This window comes from Astyanax mexicanus, chromosome 23, assembly GCF_023375975.1.
Source record: "Astyanax mexicanus isolate ESR-SI-001 chromosome 23, AstMex3_surface, whole genome shotgun sequence".
Classification (NCBI taxonomy): domain Eukaryota; kingdom Metazoa; phylum Chordata; class Actinopteri; order Characiformes; family Acestrorhamphidae; genus Astyanax; species Astyanax mexicanus.
The window spans coordinates 21,481,417-21,498,918 of NC_064430.1; the positions used below are offsets into that span (position 1 = coordinate 21,481,417).

Sequence of the window (17,502 nt, forward strand, 5' to 3'; positions counted from 1 at the left end):
AGTGTAATTCCTAAGTGGTCAAACATCACATAGAGGCGAGTTGTTGAAAATTACACTTTGGTTTTAAGTATAACAAAAAGGTGTAACAACACTGAGAGCCTTTGTATATTACCAGATACATTATTTATATAAATTCAATTAAAGGAATAACTTTCACTGAAATACAAAACTGAAATTGTCTTTGGAGCTGACATGACCTTATCAACCTTATCATATTTGGGAATATGAGACACCTGGGATAATCAGCTTTTAACTTCAGAACATCTCTGTTCATTACATTAATAATAAATCAATAATTTCTGATTGATTCTTTCAGTGTTTAGTTGAAGTGTTAAAAAGTGGTTGAATGTGGGCATCAAATCCACATTTAATAAAATATTAAAATTATTTTTTTTTCCATAAACACATTTCAAGAAACTTAGCGATAGTGTGATCAAATAAACAGACACAAGTGATAGAAATAAAAAACATTTATTGACAAAGTTAAGAAACAAACAAAATTAAGAACAGTTAAAAAAAAAAAAAAAGTGTCCAAACCTCTTTTGAGTAAGCATAAAGGAGACAGCGGCAAAGAAAATTCTCTCAGAAAGAGAGATAGAAACCTTGAGAGGAACCCATACTCCTTGGGTCAATACACAAATTGAAAAATGTAAAAATCTGAAAAAGACAAAGAGCATAAACATTAAATGAAACAAAAATATATACAATGCAAATATAAAATCCCGTATAAAGACATACAATTAATAAACAATGTAATACAAAGCTGAAAGAAAATTAAATAAAAAATAATGTATAAATATCAGAATTAAGTACAGAAAGATTAATAGTAAAATAGTAAAAGGTAAGTACAATATTAATTAATTAAAGCACTAAAAGACAAACGTTAAAATGTTTTTAATGAATATAAGCCCAAAATAAGACTAAAACACCAATACAATAACCATTAATAAAGCAAGTAACTAAGCAATAAAAGAAATATATACAAAAAGTGTATGGATTAAAACACTAACAGTATACTACATAAAGAAATACAGTTAAGTAATTAATAAACATCAAAAGATAAACAATATCAAGATAAAAGGATTAAAGCCTTAAGTACATGAACACAAATACAAAACAGGAAGCAATTAAAAGCATACAATACACAAAACGATTAAAACATTTATATAGTTAAAGAAAATCATTACCTTTTTAAAAGTATGGAATCAATAGCTTTATTAATACCTGCTATTTTCCTTAGGTGTGTTTTATAAAAAACCCTCTAAACTAGAGTATAGAGAGCTGGGCGATATGGCCGAAAAAAAAAAAAAAAAAAAAAAAAACAACTTTTTTTTTTAAATCCAATTTTCGATTTAAATCGATTTTTTCCCCCTACTAAAAATCAAACTAAAGATGATAAAGAAATGGTTAAAAACTAGTTCTTATTTAATTTGTTTTCAAACGTAAAAAATAAATAAATAAAACACACACCCTTAAAAACAAATAGAAATTAATGAAATGGTGCCCTTTTTTGATAAAACTTACAAAGTAGACAATAGAAAACAAGTACAATTTATATGCTCTTAAGTAAATACTTTTCCCTATTGGGCTAGAATTGCAAAACAAAGCTTTTAAATAAGTGCCAGTGTTCTATAAAATGAGATCTTTTCTCATGAATATGCAAAACATCTTAACTTGTAGTGCATACAAAACCTGGTACACGGTTGGAAGATGTGCCAGGGACAGTTCCTTGTTTAACGTTGAATGGTGAACTGGTGCTGCTGCTGCGTTCATTCCTATGGTAGTAGCACTTCTCCCACTCCGCTACATGCTTCTGTTTAAGGTATAGTGATAAATTGGTTCACCTTACAGCGAGGACCTATTTGGTCTACGTCCGACGCCGCAAAACCGAACCAACTCCAGATCACGGAGCTAGTTGCTCTTAAGCTCCGCCGTCATGTGTTTTGTGTATGTGTGTGTGTGTGTTTGTGCGTGCAAGGGAGGGAGGGAGGGAGGGAGGGGCAGGGGGTGCGCGCGCGAGAGGGAGGGAGGTATGGAGGGAGCTAGCTAAGCTCACTCTGTGCCCACAGAGGAGCGTCTGTGGTGAAAAAGAAAACTCAGAGAAAATCGATTTTCATAAAAACACATTGTCCTTAACTGTAAATTCGAATTTATCGATAAAATCGATTAATCGCCCAGCTCTACTAGAGAACTCTCTAAACTAGAGACTGAAAATATAGATTTTTTAAAATTATTATTGTTTTATATGGTACCTGACTGAGCTGTGCCTGATGTGGTGGCTGTGTCGTGGTGTATACTTAGCCAGGGGTCATAGAGCAGATGGTGGAGAGATGATCTGAGACTTCTTTGAGGTGATCTCCGTGCTGGTGTTGAAGGGTCACCTCTCACACACAGCAGGATGATTCCTATCTGCAACACTGTGGAGGATTTGGCCTCATGGGTAAACCACTCATGAGGAAGGTCCTGAAAAGTAAATTAGAGACAGTGACTGAGCGTTAAGGAATGTTTTTGACCTGAATCTCTATTCAGTAATGGTAGCTTCTACGAAGACAGTTCTCTGCCTGTAGTGTTCACTGAAAACCCATACCAGAAGAACAGAAGATGAAGGCGTGGTTCCTAACTGTACATCTGAACCAGGATGTTCTATGGCTTGAGGTCACAGTGCAGAACCCCTCTGGCATGGACCTCAATCACGCCTTCAACTAGCTGCCTTAGAAGTACCTGCAGAGTACACAGAGCACATTATAGTAATAGTGTAAGAAACAGACAGAAGGAAATTACAGTTGCTATAGAACAGGCAAACAGTTATCCAGTGGGTAGCTGCTACATTAAGGGTGAAGAGAGAAGAGTGTTCAGGTACCTAACAATTTTCCAATGATTTCACAGTTGCAGACAAATTTCCAGAGTCAGGATAAAATCACGAGAGTCTGGCTAGAGTCGAGCTGCAGTTGAGTTGCGGTCGTGTCATCTCAATCGTTAAGTGTAAGGTGGTTACGATTGAAAGTTTTAGTCAGTCGGGTTTGGGTACTGGCGCTCCGATAAAATCAACTGTGTTTGTTTTTTATTTATTAGCAGTGTGAGCAGCAGCTGTAAGATTGAAACAGCGTATTACACCTCTCTGTTTGGAAATATTTTAAAGTGGACTGCAAAGGCAGGATTTTACAAGGTGGGAAGGAAAAAAAATGCACATTCAACAACAAACATGATTTACCACCTGAGAAACAATAAGCACCCAGCACAATCCTCCCAGTACACTGCAGACACTCAGTACAATTAGCAACAGCACTGCCAACACATTTCTCTGTGTGTGTTTCCGCCCCTTAATTAGTTCCCCCGGTAAGTCAGTAATAAGAACAAAGAGTAATAATATTAAGCTATTAATGCATTAACATATATTCATCAACCTCTTTTGGGTGGGGATGGAGAAGGTGGAGTGGCCAGTGCTTCAGCTGGAGCTCCAGGACACTGAGGATGTTGTGTCTTTTGGAACTGGGCCTGATTTTATAGAACAGAAACAAAACAGTTCATGGTAGCTCTATCAATTTATCCAATAAAGTACAGGTCTACAGGTCTTACTTTATGTAAATAAAACTAACCGACATAAAAAATATATTTTTTAAAACACACAGGCCTGCATGAAAATGTTCAGGACATCCAGAATGGCAAGTATTTAAAAACACGGTCCAGTGTTAATTTTTAGTAACATGTTTAAAGTCTATACTATCTAAGACAGTGAGAAAAATACAGCAACTTTTCTAAAATTACACTCTTCTACTGCAGCACAGACGTACACTCCCTCCTTAAAAAAATGCTCAAAACCAGAAAAAAACAAACACACCCTGGGAGGTTAGCTCTTTAAATAGCTTTTGACCAGCATAGGTAATGTTTATTTCTGGATGATCAGCTGGACTCAGCAGGGCCAACATTAGTAGCCTAGTCTTTTAAAATTAATTAACTCATTTTTAAACCCATAAAGTCCAGTAACAGCTGTGTTTATTTGTTTTTTAAAGTCACTGGTTAGCTGCGGGTGTAACTTCACAGACCGCGATCTCAGTTCACAATTATGCAGCCACACATCTTATAAAATCTCCTGCTCCTAACCAAACATCCAGCACAACAAACCCAGCTTTAAACCCAAACCATCGCTGTATAAACAGAGACAGAGGAGAAGTTTTCTTTCAGTGTTTTCTGACAGAAACTGTGAGGATTAAAAAAAAAGACAAGAGTGTGTTTACTAATCCGTTACTCGTTCGTGATGAAGTTAACGCTAACTTGCACGTGCAGTGGATTCACGCGGTTAGTTAATAGTATGCAAAATGCAGTGAATGCTGCTGTTTGGGGTCAAAATAAACTAAACACCTTAGCTAATAATCATGGACTGCAGAAAACTAAGCCGGAGACACAACAAACGCTAGCTCTGTAAGTTAGTTGTCTAACGGAGTTACGTTAAGTGCATAAACTGCCTGCACAGATCAGAACATAACAGCAGCTTACCTTTTCATGTTAAATCCACGACGAAAGCATTCTTTTCTCATATCTTTATAAAATCCAGTTGCAGCGTCACCTGCTCGTTCAGAAACAGCACAGGATGTGTTTTTCTCAATCAGCAGCAGCTTTTAAACCACGCTGTAGTTCAGTAATCAGATCGCGTTTCACCGAGACCTGAAACAGCCAGTTAGCTAACGGTAGTTAAAATACCTAACAGGCCTGAGAGCTCCTCTCGGTACTCCGGTGTAATCCGTCAGGGTTTTTGTAGATATTTAACTTCTGAATCTTATTAATACTGAATTAAAGTATGGTAATCTGGCTAGTGTTAAAAAGTCAACTAGCTTTTTACCAAAACACTTTTAGTTAATTTCTACCTAATTTTAGCTGTGTGTTCCCACAAGACGAATAAAAAAAAAAAAAAAAAAAAAAAAAAAAAGGGGCGGCCGTCTGCGCATGCGCGAAAATTAGCGGCCGTCTGCGCATGCGCGAAAATTAGCGGCCGACTGCGCATGCGCGAAATTTAGGGGGCCGACTGCGCATGCGCAGTCGGCCGCTAATTTTCGCGCATGCGCAGTCGGCCCCTAAATTTCGCGCATGCGCAGTCGGCCGCTAATTTTCGCGCATGCGCAGTCGGCCGCTAAATTTCGCGCATGCGCAGTCGGCCGCTAATTTTCGCGCATGCGCAGTCGGCCGCTAAATTTCGCGCATGCGCAGTCGGCCCCTAAATTTCGCGCATGCGCAGTCGGCCGCTAAATTTCGCGCATGCGCAGTCGGCCGCTAATTTTCGCGCATGCGCAGACGGCCGCTATTTTTCGCGCATGCGCAGTCGGCCGCTAAATTTCGCGCATGCGCAGACGGCCCCTAAATTTCGCGCATGCGCAGACGGCCGCTAAATTTCGCGCATGCGCAGACGGCCGCTAAATTTCGGGACCCCCCCCCCCATTTTTTTTTATTTACTTATTTTTTTATTCGTCTTGTGGGAACACACCGCTAAAATTAGGTATAAATTAACTAAAAGTGTTTTGGTAAAAAGCTAGTTTACTTTTTAACATTAGCCAGATTACCATACTTTAATTCAGTATTAATAAGATTCAGAAATTAAACATCTACAAAAACCCTGCCGAATTAGACCGGAGTACCGAGAGGAGCGCTCAGGCCTGTTGGGTATTTTAACTACCGTTAGCTAACTGGCTGTTTCAGCTCTCGGTGAAACGCGATCTTATAGAGTGTGGGCAACTACGTCATGGCGCGTTGCATGCTGGGTAGCGGCCGCCATGTTTTAGGACACTCTATCAAAACATAAATGGACCGTGCGAAGAGCAAGTGCAAGATACCTTACCGCGATAAGCTAAACAAAGAAGCAAAGGAACGCTACCTTGAGAAAATTGAGGGAATTAATGGGCTTGATCCGTACGAACATCATGAGTGGACAGGTGATTTTAACGAGCTACCACAAATTACTATTCCTGACGTGTTTAGCTACCTTGTTTGTGGCGTGAGCGCCTACACATTCGAGCAGTTCAGGAATTATAAATCTCTCGAAGCTCATCTTCAGTTTACCAATGGATGGGTGCAGGACCTGCAGATTTTCAGAGTCAATGACCAAAAAACCGTCGTTCTCACAAAGGTAGGTGAACAGTACACACACACACACACACACACACACACACACACACACACGTCTTTCAACAAGCAAACTTTTAAAGGCTATAGACTGCATTACATTTGGTCATTGCAGTTTGCAGGCCAAACACTACTGTGACATGTTTCTGGTGATCAGTGTAAAACATGAAATCTATTGTTTTGTGTTTTATTATTGTCTTTCACTTAGACCACACTGGGTAATGTGGTTTACTTTTGCTTAGTGTGGTCTCTAGACAAAACACTACTATGACATGTTTCTGGTCATCAGTGTAAACTATTAAGGCTATTCTGACCTTCTTAATTATTATTATTATTATAGTATTAATTTTACAATTTTTTTGTCTTAGGTTTTGCACTCTCAGCGCCTCAATGAACCTCCGCTTCAACCCTGGGTGATTGTCAGTTCTAGTGGCCAAGTGGACTGCGCGCACTGCACATGCATGGCTGGCATTGCAGAGTCTTGTACACACATTGGGGCTCTCCTGTTTAAAATTGAGGCTGCAGTGCGTATACGCGTGACCAAAACAGTCACTGATGTTCCAGCTTATTGGATGATGCCCACTAATGTTGACAAGGTTCAAGCAGAGGTAGGTTACAAGATTGACTTCTCCACTGGTGCGGCTAAGAAGAAGGCCCTTGACAAGTGCATCAGAGGGGAGAGAAGTATGCCAAGTATACGTACTCGTGTTGGTTCCAGAAGTCTGTGTGAGCATAAACCCACACTTTCAAACCTGTCTCCCTTGCTTCAGATTTTGCACACTCATAGCAAGGCTGTTTGTCTTTCTGGAATGGAGGACTACTACCATCATTATGCAGACCCTGTTAAGCCAGTGGTAGTGCCAATGTCATTACTGCATCTTCGTGACAAAGGAAAGGATGGATGTGAACTGTCTGTTCTGCAGCAGCACTGTGAGAGCCTTACAAACCTGGTGGCGCTAACAGAGGCACAGGCAGCAGCAGTGGAAGTTCAGACAAGACAGCAGCATCGATCCCCTGTCTGGTTCACATCAAGAGCAGGAAGAATAACAGCTTCCAATGTCCACGCTGTTGTGTCCACCAGTGTCACTGCACCAGCCATGTCGATTGTGAGAAAAGTGTGCTACCCCAAAAAAACAGCAACCACAGCTGCAATCAAATGGGGGATAGATCATGAGGAAGAAGCAAGGCAAGCCTATGTCAAGCTGACAGCAACCCAACATGAGAACCTGAATGTGGAGAAATGTGGGTTTATAATAAATCCATCCTTTCCAGAAGTCGGGGCTTCTCCTGATGGTTTCATCAACTGCACATGCTGTGGGAAAGGGTGTCTGGAAATCAAATGCACATTTAAGTACCAGAACAACTTCATCATGCAGGCCTGTGCAGGTGACAGCAATTTTTGTCTCCAGCTAACTGATGGGGAACTAAACCTTAAGCAGACACACAAGTACTACAGCCAAGTACAAACACAGATCTTTGTGACTGGGTCAAAGTATTGTGACTTTGTAGTGTGGTCACAGAAAGACTGTGTTGTAGTTCGGATCTTACCCAATATGGCCTTCTGGACGACACTTCTGGCAAAGGCACAGAACTTTTTCTTCAAGGTGTCTTTACCAGAGCTTGTAGCTTGTTACTACACCCGAGCAGCTTCCACAGCGCCCAATGCTAAGCCTTTAACTGAAATACAGCCATCTTGCACAAGACCAGGAAAACAGACACGAAAGAACATGACCAAAATGTGGTGCCTTTGCAAAGGGCCCGAAGAGCAGGATGACATGGTGGCTTGTGACAATGAAAACTGTGCAATTCAGTGGTTCCACTTCAGGTGTGTAGGACTCACTCAGGCACCTTCAGCAAGTGAGCCATGGTTCTGTGCCACATGCACTAAGATGCAAAAATGTCAGTGACACGCAAGTACTTAAAGGTTACACTTCCACTTCTTTTGCCTCTTTAATTTATGCCTTGAGTTTGTTCTGAAATGCTTTGTTCTAAAAAAAGGAATAATAATTCAGACTTCAGAAGTGTTTACAATTTGTGCCCCGCTTTGGGTACACTCAGGTCATATGGTAAAACAGTTTGTATTTTTGTGATTCAATGAGTTCATACTTATGTATGCATTTAGTTGTTTACCATTGTATTGTTTACTTTATCAATTTTGTTGAAGGTTGCACTGCTACTTTACCTGTTATATGCACTATATTTTGTATGTTAATTACACTGCCACTTTACTTGTCTGCACTACATGGTTTACTTGAATATGCATTTATTTGTATACCTTTTGTATTACATGTTTATTTCTGTTTTGTATGTTGATTGCACTACTACTTACCTCTACATTGGTTCTATGAAATTTTGAGTGCAATGGGTTTCCATTAAGATTCTTTCAAAATGCATTGTATTTATATTTCAAATGTTGTATACTTGTTTACATTGCCAAGTCACATCAACCTGTTGTATTTGCAGTTCATTTACCATCACCTCTGAATGTTTACATACATGATGATAGCACTCATTATTGTTACACAAATAAAGAGACTTAAAACTGAAGTAGTTTTGTTATTTATTTACAGTGTGCATCATGAATAATGCCTTTATGTTGCAAAAATTGCATATTCATTTCACAAGTTTTTCATGGTTTCAGAACAACACTGGGGCACATATTAGTCAAAGCACAGCACACAGACACAACTTTGTCCAGTAAAACCATGTCCTCACCTTCACAAGGGAGCACCATGCTCAGTGGTATGTTCCCACTTAGTATGGTGTATTTTGTACGTACACATCCAATCACCCTCTCCACATGGACCCTAAGGTGAGCTATCTTCCGTGTCTCCTCAACATCTTTTGCGTCCAGCTGGCAGCGACCTCTTGTGAACGTGGGGATTTTTACTTCTGCACACATTAGTCCAACAATGTCCCTGATGTCAAATCCACGATCAGCCAAAACCAAGTCTCCAGGCAGTAGTTTTTGAAGAAGGCCACTGTTTTCAGTCACATGCTTGTCACTCGCACGACCTCCCCAACCTTTGGAAATGAAAGAGACAGCTCCTTGTGGTGTGATGCCAATGAGATACTTTAGAGTGTGCTTGTGTTTGTAATGGGAAAATGTTTGTGCTCTAGCTTTCAGATTTGATGCTCTCTCAATGTTAATTTCAAAGCAATCCACAATGACTGCAATACGATTGCCAAAAGCCTCCACAAACTGATGTGGCATGCTGCCTTGCAAGCAGTGTCTCTCTGGCCAGTGCACCAAAGGGCTGAGGTGTGTAAACATTACACCTATGGTATCTCTAAATGTGGTGGAGACCTTCTTTCGGTCAATGCAGAAGAGGTGTGCAATGTGTTGGATTGGCAGATTTAGCCTCAGGCGCATTAGAGTAAGGATCAGCATCTGAAATTGTGAAAGTTTTCGGCCTGTCTGTGGGAGACAGGGAAGAAGCTGAGTCAGCACACCCTTCAAAACAGCAAAACACGGAAGCCCAGTATAATACCTGACCATCACATCATCATGAAAGAATTGCTCATCCATTTTCTTTCGGGACAGCTCTTCCTTCAGTTTCCTATTCTCCTCCAGCAAGCGGTTAATTTCGTCATTTCTGTGGCTGCAAAATCCACATTCGAGCTGGCCTTCAGCATTATCCTTGGAGGCAACTTCATCCACCTCTGACCCCGGTGCAGCTTCATCCACCTCTGACCCCGGTGCAGCTTCATCCACCTCTGACCCCGGTGCAGCTTCATCCACCTCTGGCCTCTTTGCATCTACACCTGGGGTTTCATCCATCTTTGTCAGACCAACTAGATCCGGTGGGACTGAAGGTACAGTGTTGTCCCCTGTGACAGCTTGCTGTCTCTTTGTCCTACGGCTAAATCGTTCAGTGTGCGTCGCTTTGACTTCTGTGTGCCCAAGATGTAAAGAAGGTACCCAGTCAGGATGGCACTCTAAATATTCATAGGCTGGCTTCCCTGAAAAAAAGACAGAATTACTTGGTTGGTTGACTGACACACACATGCACATACCTACACACACATACATACATACATACATACACACACCATACACACACACAATCACACACACACACACATGCACATACCTACACACACATACATACATACATACATACATACATACACGCACATACATACATACATACATACATACACACACAAATGCACATACCTACACACACATACATACATACATACATACATATATGCACATACCTACACACACATACATACATACACGCACATACATACATGCATACACATACACACCATACACACCTACACACACATACATACACACACACACACACACCATACACACACAATCACACATGCACATACCTACACACACATACATACATACATACATACACACATATACACACACACACATACATACATACATACACACTGCGATGTGCAGCTTGACGTGTGAAGTTAGCACGCTAGCTATGCATACATTGATTATGATTGTTCACTCGGGTTTAGCTAGATATTAATGCCAGCAACAAGCCAACAGTCCTAAACCATGCAAGTTACATATGATTTGATTAAACCTTACCTGTGTGGAAATGTCGTGAGCACACAAACATGTGTCGGGAAATACTGCTGAAGGTTATGTTTTTGCGTCTTACAGCAGCCACCCATGCTATGCGGCGTCTCTTTGTTAGCTCTGCGAGCTGTGATCCTCCGTGTTGCTTCCAAGCTGGGAAGCTGAAAAAACGCACTCCATTTGAAATACGTTTCCCCCTCCGGTCGTGGGAGCGATTGTGGCACTTGATAACGCAACAAGCATTCACCATTTCACTTTAGTAAACAAAACCGCCAAACAAACACCCGTCAAACCGTCTCTGCCGAAGCTTCCGTGTCCTAAAATCCCACAATGCACTGCGTTGTTTATGTCTGCTGACGTCACGTTCCCATTCTCTATTACTGAACTACAGCGTGGTTTAAAAGCTACTGCTGATTGAGAAAAACATCCTGTGCTGGGAGAGAAGGTCGTGAATCAGCTCTTAAGCGGCGCTGGGTGTTTGTTTTGTTTCTGAACAAGCAGGTGCTGCTGCAGGTAATCGAGCTAACTTAGCCGGTTGAGCTAACTGTAGCTAATTAGCTTAGCCGGTTGAGCTAACTGTAGCTAATTAGCTTAGCCAGCCATGCTCCACTCGCTAGCTCGCTAACGTTAGCTATCTTACAGCGTTATTCGCCGTTAACACGCTTTAAATAGTGGTAAGACTATTTAAAGCGTGTTAACGGCGAATAACGCTGTAAGATAGCTAACGTTAGCGAGCTAGCGAGTGGAGGATGGGTGGCTAAGCTAATTAGCTACAGTTAGCTCGATTACCTGCAGCAGCACCTGCTCGTTCAGAAACAAAACAAACACCCAGCGCCGTTTAAGCATCATAATAAGACCGCGCTTCACCGAGAGCTGAAACAGGCAGCTAACTAAATTACTCACCGGGACTTACAGAGCTCCGCCGCGCTGCTCTAATCTAATCCGGCAGGGTAATAATCACTATCGGTGCTGAAGGCCCGCTAGTGCCGCTGTTTTAAGACTAAGGGGCTTTAAATGAAAACAGAGTAAAGGGGGAAACAGAGTAAAGAAGCAGCGCAGCGGACCTTCAGCACCAGAGTGAAGAAATACTGGATTATTTGACCCAATATTAATAACTGTTCCCCATAAAACGCAGCGAGGCTTTGGACTCCTGCAGTCCCCATGCAGCTCCCGGAGAAAAGGACGTCTTTTTTGTGGCTACTGATTCAGTGGAGTGGAGCCACGACCATTCAAAACTAGGTTCAGGGTTTTTTTGTTGCCCGAAAGGTTTTTAATTTGTGTGTTTTAATATATTCATTATATGTTATATTGTATTAAAACGTGATATATAAACGTAAATAATCATAATTTGATAGGAACGGTGAAATATATTATTTTAATTATATTAAATATCATGCCTCCAAAATCTCAGATCTCCCCCTCTTTTCCAGTGACTTTGGTTTCTTCCAAAAGTCTGTTGATGAGAGGGCGGGCGGAGCTGGACTGGAGAAAGAGGGCCGGTGTTCTGTCGAATTCTGCTACCTTGTAGATGTACGTTATTAGATTTGGAGTGCATAATTCATTGTACCATGGCAAAGTTATAGTAAATATAGCTCATTACAAACTGCTTTTGTATTTATTTATGATAATAAGTGTAATTTTTAGTTTCCATTTACACTTCTGTGCAATGATAGTGCGTCCAGGTTGTTTAATGCACATAACCCCCCCTAAACCAGATTAATTATACATAAAACACGAGAAAGAATTAAATTGTGTAGGTCGGCGCATGCGCAGTACCTTTGGGAAGCATGTATCGATGGGTAGCAAAATTCGACAGAACACCGGACTGTTTTTAACACACCTTGGGTTTGGGCTGTATTCACTCAGTCGCAGTTAAATAAACTCACTGGCCATTTAGGAATCACTTAGACCAGAATTATAATAGAATAAACAATAAAATAATAAAATGTTATATAAAATCTAAAAAAAAAAAATCACCAGTGTCAGTGGCTGTCTTTACACTACAAGCCTCAAATGTTTTTTTATTTTATATAAATTAACCTTTTTGTCAAACAGCACACATGCTCTCAATATTTTTTGGCTGCTCTGCCAATGCTGGCTGATAATGACAGCACTAAGGGCATGAATACTGGCAAACAGATGCATGAAATCCACAAATAAAGAAATATGAAATTTGCAGTGGCCTTTTTTATGCCCAATCAGTTTGAAGACTGAGAACATACGTCTGCACTCCCCTCCAAAGGAATTGGGCGGAAAAAGCATTATTAAAAGATGAATAATGAAGACTGGAAATTGGAAATCAGTTAATTACAACTTTGTCAGTGTGTCCAGGCCCGGAGTGGCTAATCGGGGCCGGCTGTGTCTGCTGAAGTGTCTTATTGTGTACCTTGGAGAAGATGTGGGCAGTTATTAAGGAGTATATCTATGCTGGTGTTTTACAGGAGTCAAGCTATCCGCGCTTCGGAAATTCCTAGTCAAGTCATCCGCGGTTTAAACTTCGATGCGCGTATACGCGCGATTTTACGGTAAACAGACGCGCAGGAGGAGAGCACGCTAAAAAACACAGAGAGAGACAGACACGTTTCAGTCGGTTATATTAATTCAGACATCCATTAAGCCCAGAAACGAGAAGAAAACGGATTAAAATAACTCACCTCACTGTAGATTTAGTGCAGTACATTATCTATTTGATATAATACCATAACAATCCCAGAGAGAGAGTTTTATATTAATATTACTTTTTCAATCCATGCTTCAAATTAAATTTCTCATGAGTTTCCCAAAAGGCCAAAACAGATCCAGTACCTCTTAAAAGAGTCCATCCTAGACTATTACCTCTGCAAATTTGGGTAAATTGCACTGTATTGTTTATTTTATATTAATAAAAAAATGTATGCATGTTTAAAATTAAATTTCTCATGATTTTTCCATAATGCCAAAACAGATCAATGACCATTTGAAAGAGTCCAGCCTAGTCTATGACTCCTGCAAGTTTTGGCAAATGTCACTGTATTGTTTATTTTATATTCATTTTTATTTTTATTCATGCTTAAAATTAAATTTCTCATGATTTTCCCATAATGCCAAAACAGCTTCACTACCATTTGAAAGAGTATGTTCTAGCCTATGACTCCTGCAAGTTTGGGCAAATTTCACTGTATTGTTTATTTTATATATATATATATTTTTTTTAACAGTTCCACTAAAATGTGAAAGAGTAAAACATAGGCTATGACCCCTGCAAGTTTGGGCAAATTTCACTGTATTGTTTATTTTATATTAATTTTATAATTTTTTATTCAGGCTTAAAATTAAATTTCTCATGATTTTCCCATAATGCCAAAACAGTTCCACTACCATTTGAAAGAGTATGTCCAGGGCTATGACTCCTGCACGTTTGGGCAAATTTCACTGTATTGTTTATTTTATATTCATTTGTTTTATTTTTTTATTCATGTTTAAAATTAAATTTCTCATGATTTTCCCATAATGCCAAAACAGGTCCATGACCATTTGAAAGAGTACAACATAGGCTATGACTCCTGCAAGTTTGGGCAAATTTCACTGTATTGTTTATTTTATATTATTTTATTTTTATTTTTTATTCATGTTTAAAATTAAATTACTACTGATTTTCCCATAATGCCAAAACAGGTCCATGACCATTTGAAAGAGTACAACATAGGCTATGACTCCTGCAAGTTTGGGCAAATTTCACTGTATTGTTTATTTTGTATCAATTTTTTTATTTTTTATTCATGTTTAAAATTTAATTTCTCATGATTTTCCCATAATGCCAAAACAGTTCCACTACAATTTGAAAGAGTATTTTCTAGCCTATGACTCCTGCAAGTTTGGGTAAATTTTACTGTTTAGTTTATTTTATATTAATTTGTTTTATTTTTTTATTCATGTTTAAAATTAAATTTCTCATGATTTTCCCATAATGCCAAAACAGGTCCACTACCATTTGAAAGAGTCTGTCCTAGGCTATGACCACTGAAAGTTTGGGTAGATTTTACTGTATTGTTTATTTTATATTATTATTATTTTTTTAATCCATGCTTTAAATGAAAATTCTCATGATTTTCCAATAATGCCAAAACAAATAACACAAAAAGGTCCACTTAACTGTTCCACCATTAAACTGCTCAGCATATTTCTAAACAGTCTAGTCTAGAAATCACCTGTTAAAGACACCTGTGCTAGAAACAGGGGGTGTGAGTTTAAAACCATCACCTTAAATCCAATACCTCAAGTGCAAGGGGCTATCTATAGTGAAACCTGCAGAAATACGCAGTGCTGATGGAACTGATAGGACTGCCTCACAGTGGCCCTGTGATGGCTTATTGGAGAATGAATTTACATCTGATACTAGCAAGTATTAAAAATAAACAAAACAGTGAAATTTGCCCAAACCTGCAGAGGTGACAGACTCTTTCAAATGGTACTGGACCTGTTTTCAAGGATTCAAGGAGATTTTACTGTCATTCGCATCACATGTGGTACATGAGGTGGAACGAAATTGTGATCTCACGATTCAGTTTACACCCAAGAGCTGTTGTTAAAATAGATATATAAATAAAGTAAGACAACAAAATAAAATAATACAATAAAAATAGAATATAACAAAATGAAGATAAGATAAAATAAACAAAACAGTACAACTTGTCATAGCCTAGGACAGACTCTTTCAAACGGTCATGGATCTGTTTTGGCATTATGGGAAAATCATGAAAAAAAAAATATTTTAAGCATAAATAAAAAAAAAAATAATTATTATAAAATAATCAATACAGTAAAATTTGCCCAAACTTGCAGAGGTGATAGCCTATGTTGTACTCTTTCAAATGGTCATCGACCTGTTTTGGCATTATGGGAAAATCATGAGAAATTTAATTTTAAGCCTGAGTAAAAAAAAAAAAAAATTAATATAAAATAAACAATACAGTGAAATTTGCCCAAACTTACAGGAGTCATAGTCTAGGACAGACTCTTTCAAATGGTCATGGACCTGTTTTGGCATTATAGGAAAATCATGAGAAATTTAATTTTAAGCATGAAATTTGCCCAAACTTGCAGAGGTGATAGCCTAGGACAGACTCTTTCAAATGGTAGTGGACCTGTTTTGGCATTATGGGAAAATCATGAGAAATTTAATTTTAAACATGAATAAAAAAAAAATAATAATAATATAAAATAAACAATACAGTGAAATTTGCCCAAACTTGCAGGAGTCATAGACTATGTTCTGTAAGAAAGAACATATCCAAAGATCCTCTCGCTAACACGGACCAGGAAGCTTCCAGCGCTGCCTGACTTCAGCAAATCCTCCGCCTCCTCACGAGTAATAATACCTGTGTACAAAGGGAAAGAGCTCAAATCAAAAACTTTTAATCACGTATTTCAATTTATTTACTGTAAGATAATTATTTATTATGTTAGTAATATTGCAAACAAATATAAAGAAATAGCATTAATCTTTTGAAATAATAATAATAACAAACCCAGTAATTAGAAGCAGAACACTTAGACAGAGAGAGAGGTTTTTCTTGGATTAAAGCTCACAGATGGCCCAAACTTTGAACTCACCATGAAACCAGGGGGCAACTCGACTCTCGCCTTGCTGTAAACAAACTCTGAGGGTCTGCTCCTCTTTAAACCAGCGAATAATTTCATCCCTGCTGGACGTCGACAGCGACCGGCACATACCTGGCATCCTGTTGATCATAACGGAAAAAAAACTAATTCAGAAAAGCTTTAAGAAAGACAAGCTGTCTGACTGCCTCTCTCATACCAGAAAATCCTACATGACACCAGCTCTACAAGCCCAGGAAACAATAGAGGGTTAAATTGATAAGCATATATGACACAGCCTAGAGCAGTGATGGTATAGTTACTTTGAAAAAGTAATCCGATTACTGATTACTGATTACTCCTTTAAAAAGTAACTTAGTTACTTTATGGATTACTTGATTTTAAAAGTAACTAAGTTACTTTACAAGTTACTTTATTAGTTACTTTAAGCAGCTGCACACACCACGTCCCGCCGCCTTAACTTAAATTATAACCAGTTTTGCCAATACTCCCTTTGTTGGAAAAAGCATTTTTAACAGCATCAATGTATCTCTAGACATTTAAAGTTTAAATTTTTTTATAAAAAATAAAATATGGTCTTTCTTGAGTTCACTTAACATAAAAAACTTGTTTTTATAAAAAAAATATAAAATAAAGAAAGTCTTTCTTGACCTGACATATTTAATACTGTAAAACTGAACATTGAACCTGTTGTTCTCTGCAGGGCAGCAAGGAGTGGTATTATAAAACAGAACCGTGTATATGGTCGAGGCCAGGGATCACATATATGCGGACTGCGGTCCGGGTCCGGACCCAGACGTTGTCCAATGCAGACCCAAACCGATAAACTACTGAGAAGGATTTAATTTTGACAGTGTTCATTTAAAGCGTCAGAACTTTTCTTGTCTTTATGGTATACGCACTCTGCGGCATGGGAAACTTGCAGACCAATCACGTGTGGTGTAAAATCTTCAAACGCTCTCCTCTGCCAATCAGATCTGTGCAGACCGCTGCCCTGGCTAGTGAATTGGGACGGCCGGGAAAAACCGCCTTTATAAAGAGATAGGGAGCCCGAGAACTGGCGGAAAAACGAGAATGGGCGGAAACTAAAGAAACGCCGAGCGCGAGAGAGAGAGACAGGGGAGAAAGCGAGACGCGTGTGATTGGGGAGAGCGGAGGGGTATGGGGAAGGGAACGCGGTGTGTGTGTGTGTGTGTGTGTGTGAGGTGGAGAGAGAGAGAGAGAGTAACGCA

The 17,502-nt window shown here is 39.2% G+C and overlaps 2 protein-coding genes and 1 non-coding gene across 4 annotated transcripts; 1 reads left to right on the plus strand and 2 right to left on the minus strand.

Moving 5' to 3' along the window:
* Positions 1-455: 455 nt before the first annotated feature.
* Positions 456-11,827, minus strand: LOC111191185 (uncharacterized). 2 transcript variants are annotated; one of them, XR_007429136.1, is made up of 6 exons: positions 11,576-11,827; positions 4,495-4,564; positions 3,405-3,495; positions 2,588-2,721; positions 2,253-2,463; positions 456-657 (listed from the first exon to the last, which is right to left on the minus strand). It is a non-coding gene; the product is annotated as an uncharacterized LOC111191185 (transcript). The 2 variants fall into 2 exon arrangements; XR_007429137.1 differs by lacking the exon at positions 4,495-4,564 and having other exon boundaries at positions 11,576-11,825.
* LOC125787216 (uncharacterized) lies at positions 5,709-8,658 on the plus strand. The gene is made up of 2 exons (XM_049471121.1): positions 5,709-6,115; positions 6,480-8,658. Exons 1-2 carry the CDS (start codon positions 5,792-5,794, stop codon positions 8,016-8,018), a joined length of 1,863 nt encoding a protein of 620 aa, XP_049327078.1. The 5' UTR covers positions 5,709-5,791; the 3' UTR covers positions 8,019-8,658.
* Positions 8,655-11,029, minus strand: LOC125787218 (uncharacterized). Its single transcript, XM_049471126.1, has 2 exons — positions 10,682-11,029; positions 8,655-10,074 (listed from the first exon to the last, which is right to left on the minus strand). The coding sequence occupies exons 1-2, from the start codon at positions 10,920-10,922 to the stop codon at positions 8,741-8,743; spliced, it is 1,575 nt and encodes a 524-aa protein (XP_049327083.1). The 5' UTR covers positions 10,923-11,029; the 3' UTR covers positions 8,655-8,740.
* Positions 11,828-17,502: the final 5,675 nt, after the last annotated feature.

What these genes read in the sequence shown, in the direction of transcription:
- LOC125787218 (XM_049471126.1), bottom strand. Translation starts at nt 10,922, where the DNA reads ATGGTGAATGCTTGTTGCGTTATCAAGTGCCACAATCGCTCCCACGAC. An exon ending in CTCACGACATTTCCACACAG is followed by an intron (nt 10,075 to 10,681) that starts GTAAGGTTTAAT and finishes TCTTTTTTTCAG; the next exon opens with GGAAGCCAGCCTATGAATAT.
- LOC125787216 (XM_049471121.1), top strand. Translation starts at nt 5,792, where the DNA reads ATGGACCGTGCGAAGAGCAAGTGCAAGATACCTTACCGCGATAAGCTA. An exon ending in AAACCGTCGTTCTCACAAAG is followed by an intron (nt 6,116 to 6,479) that starts GTAGGTGAACAG and finishes TTTTTGTCTTAG; the next exon opens with GTTTTGCACTCTCAGCGCCT.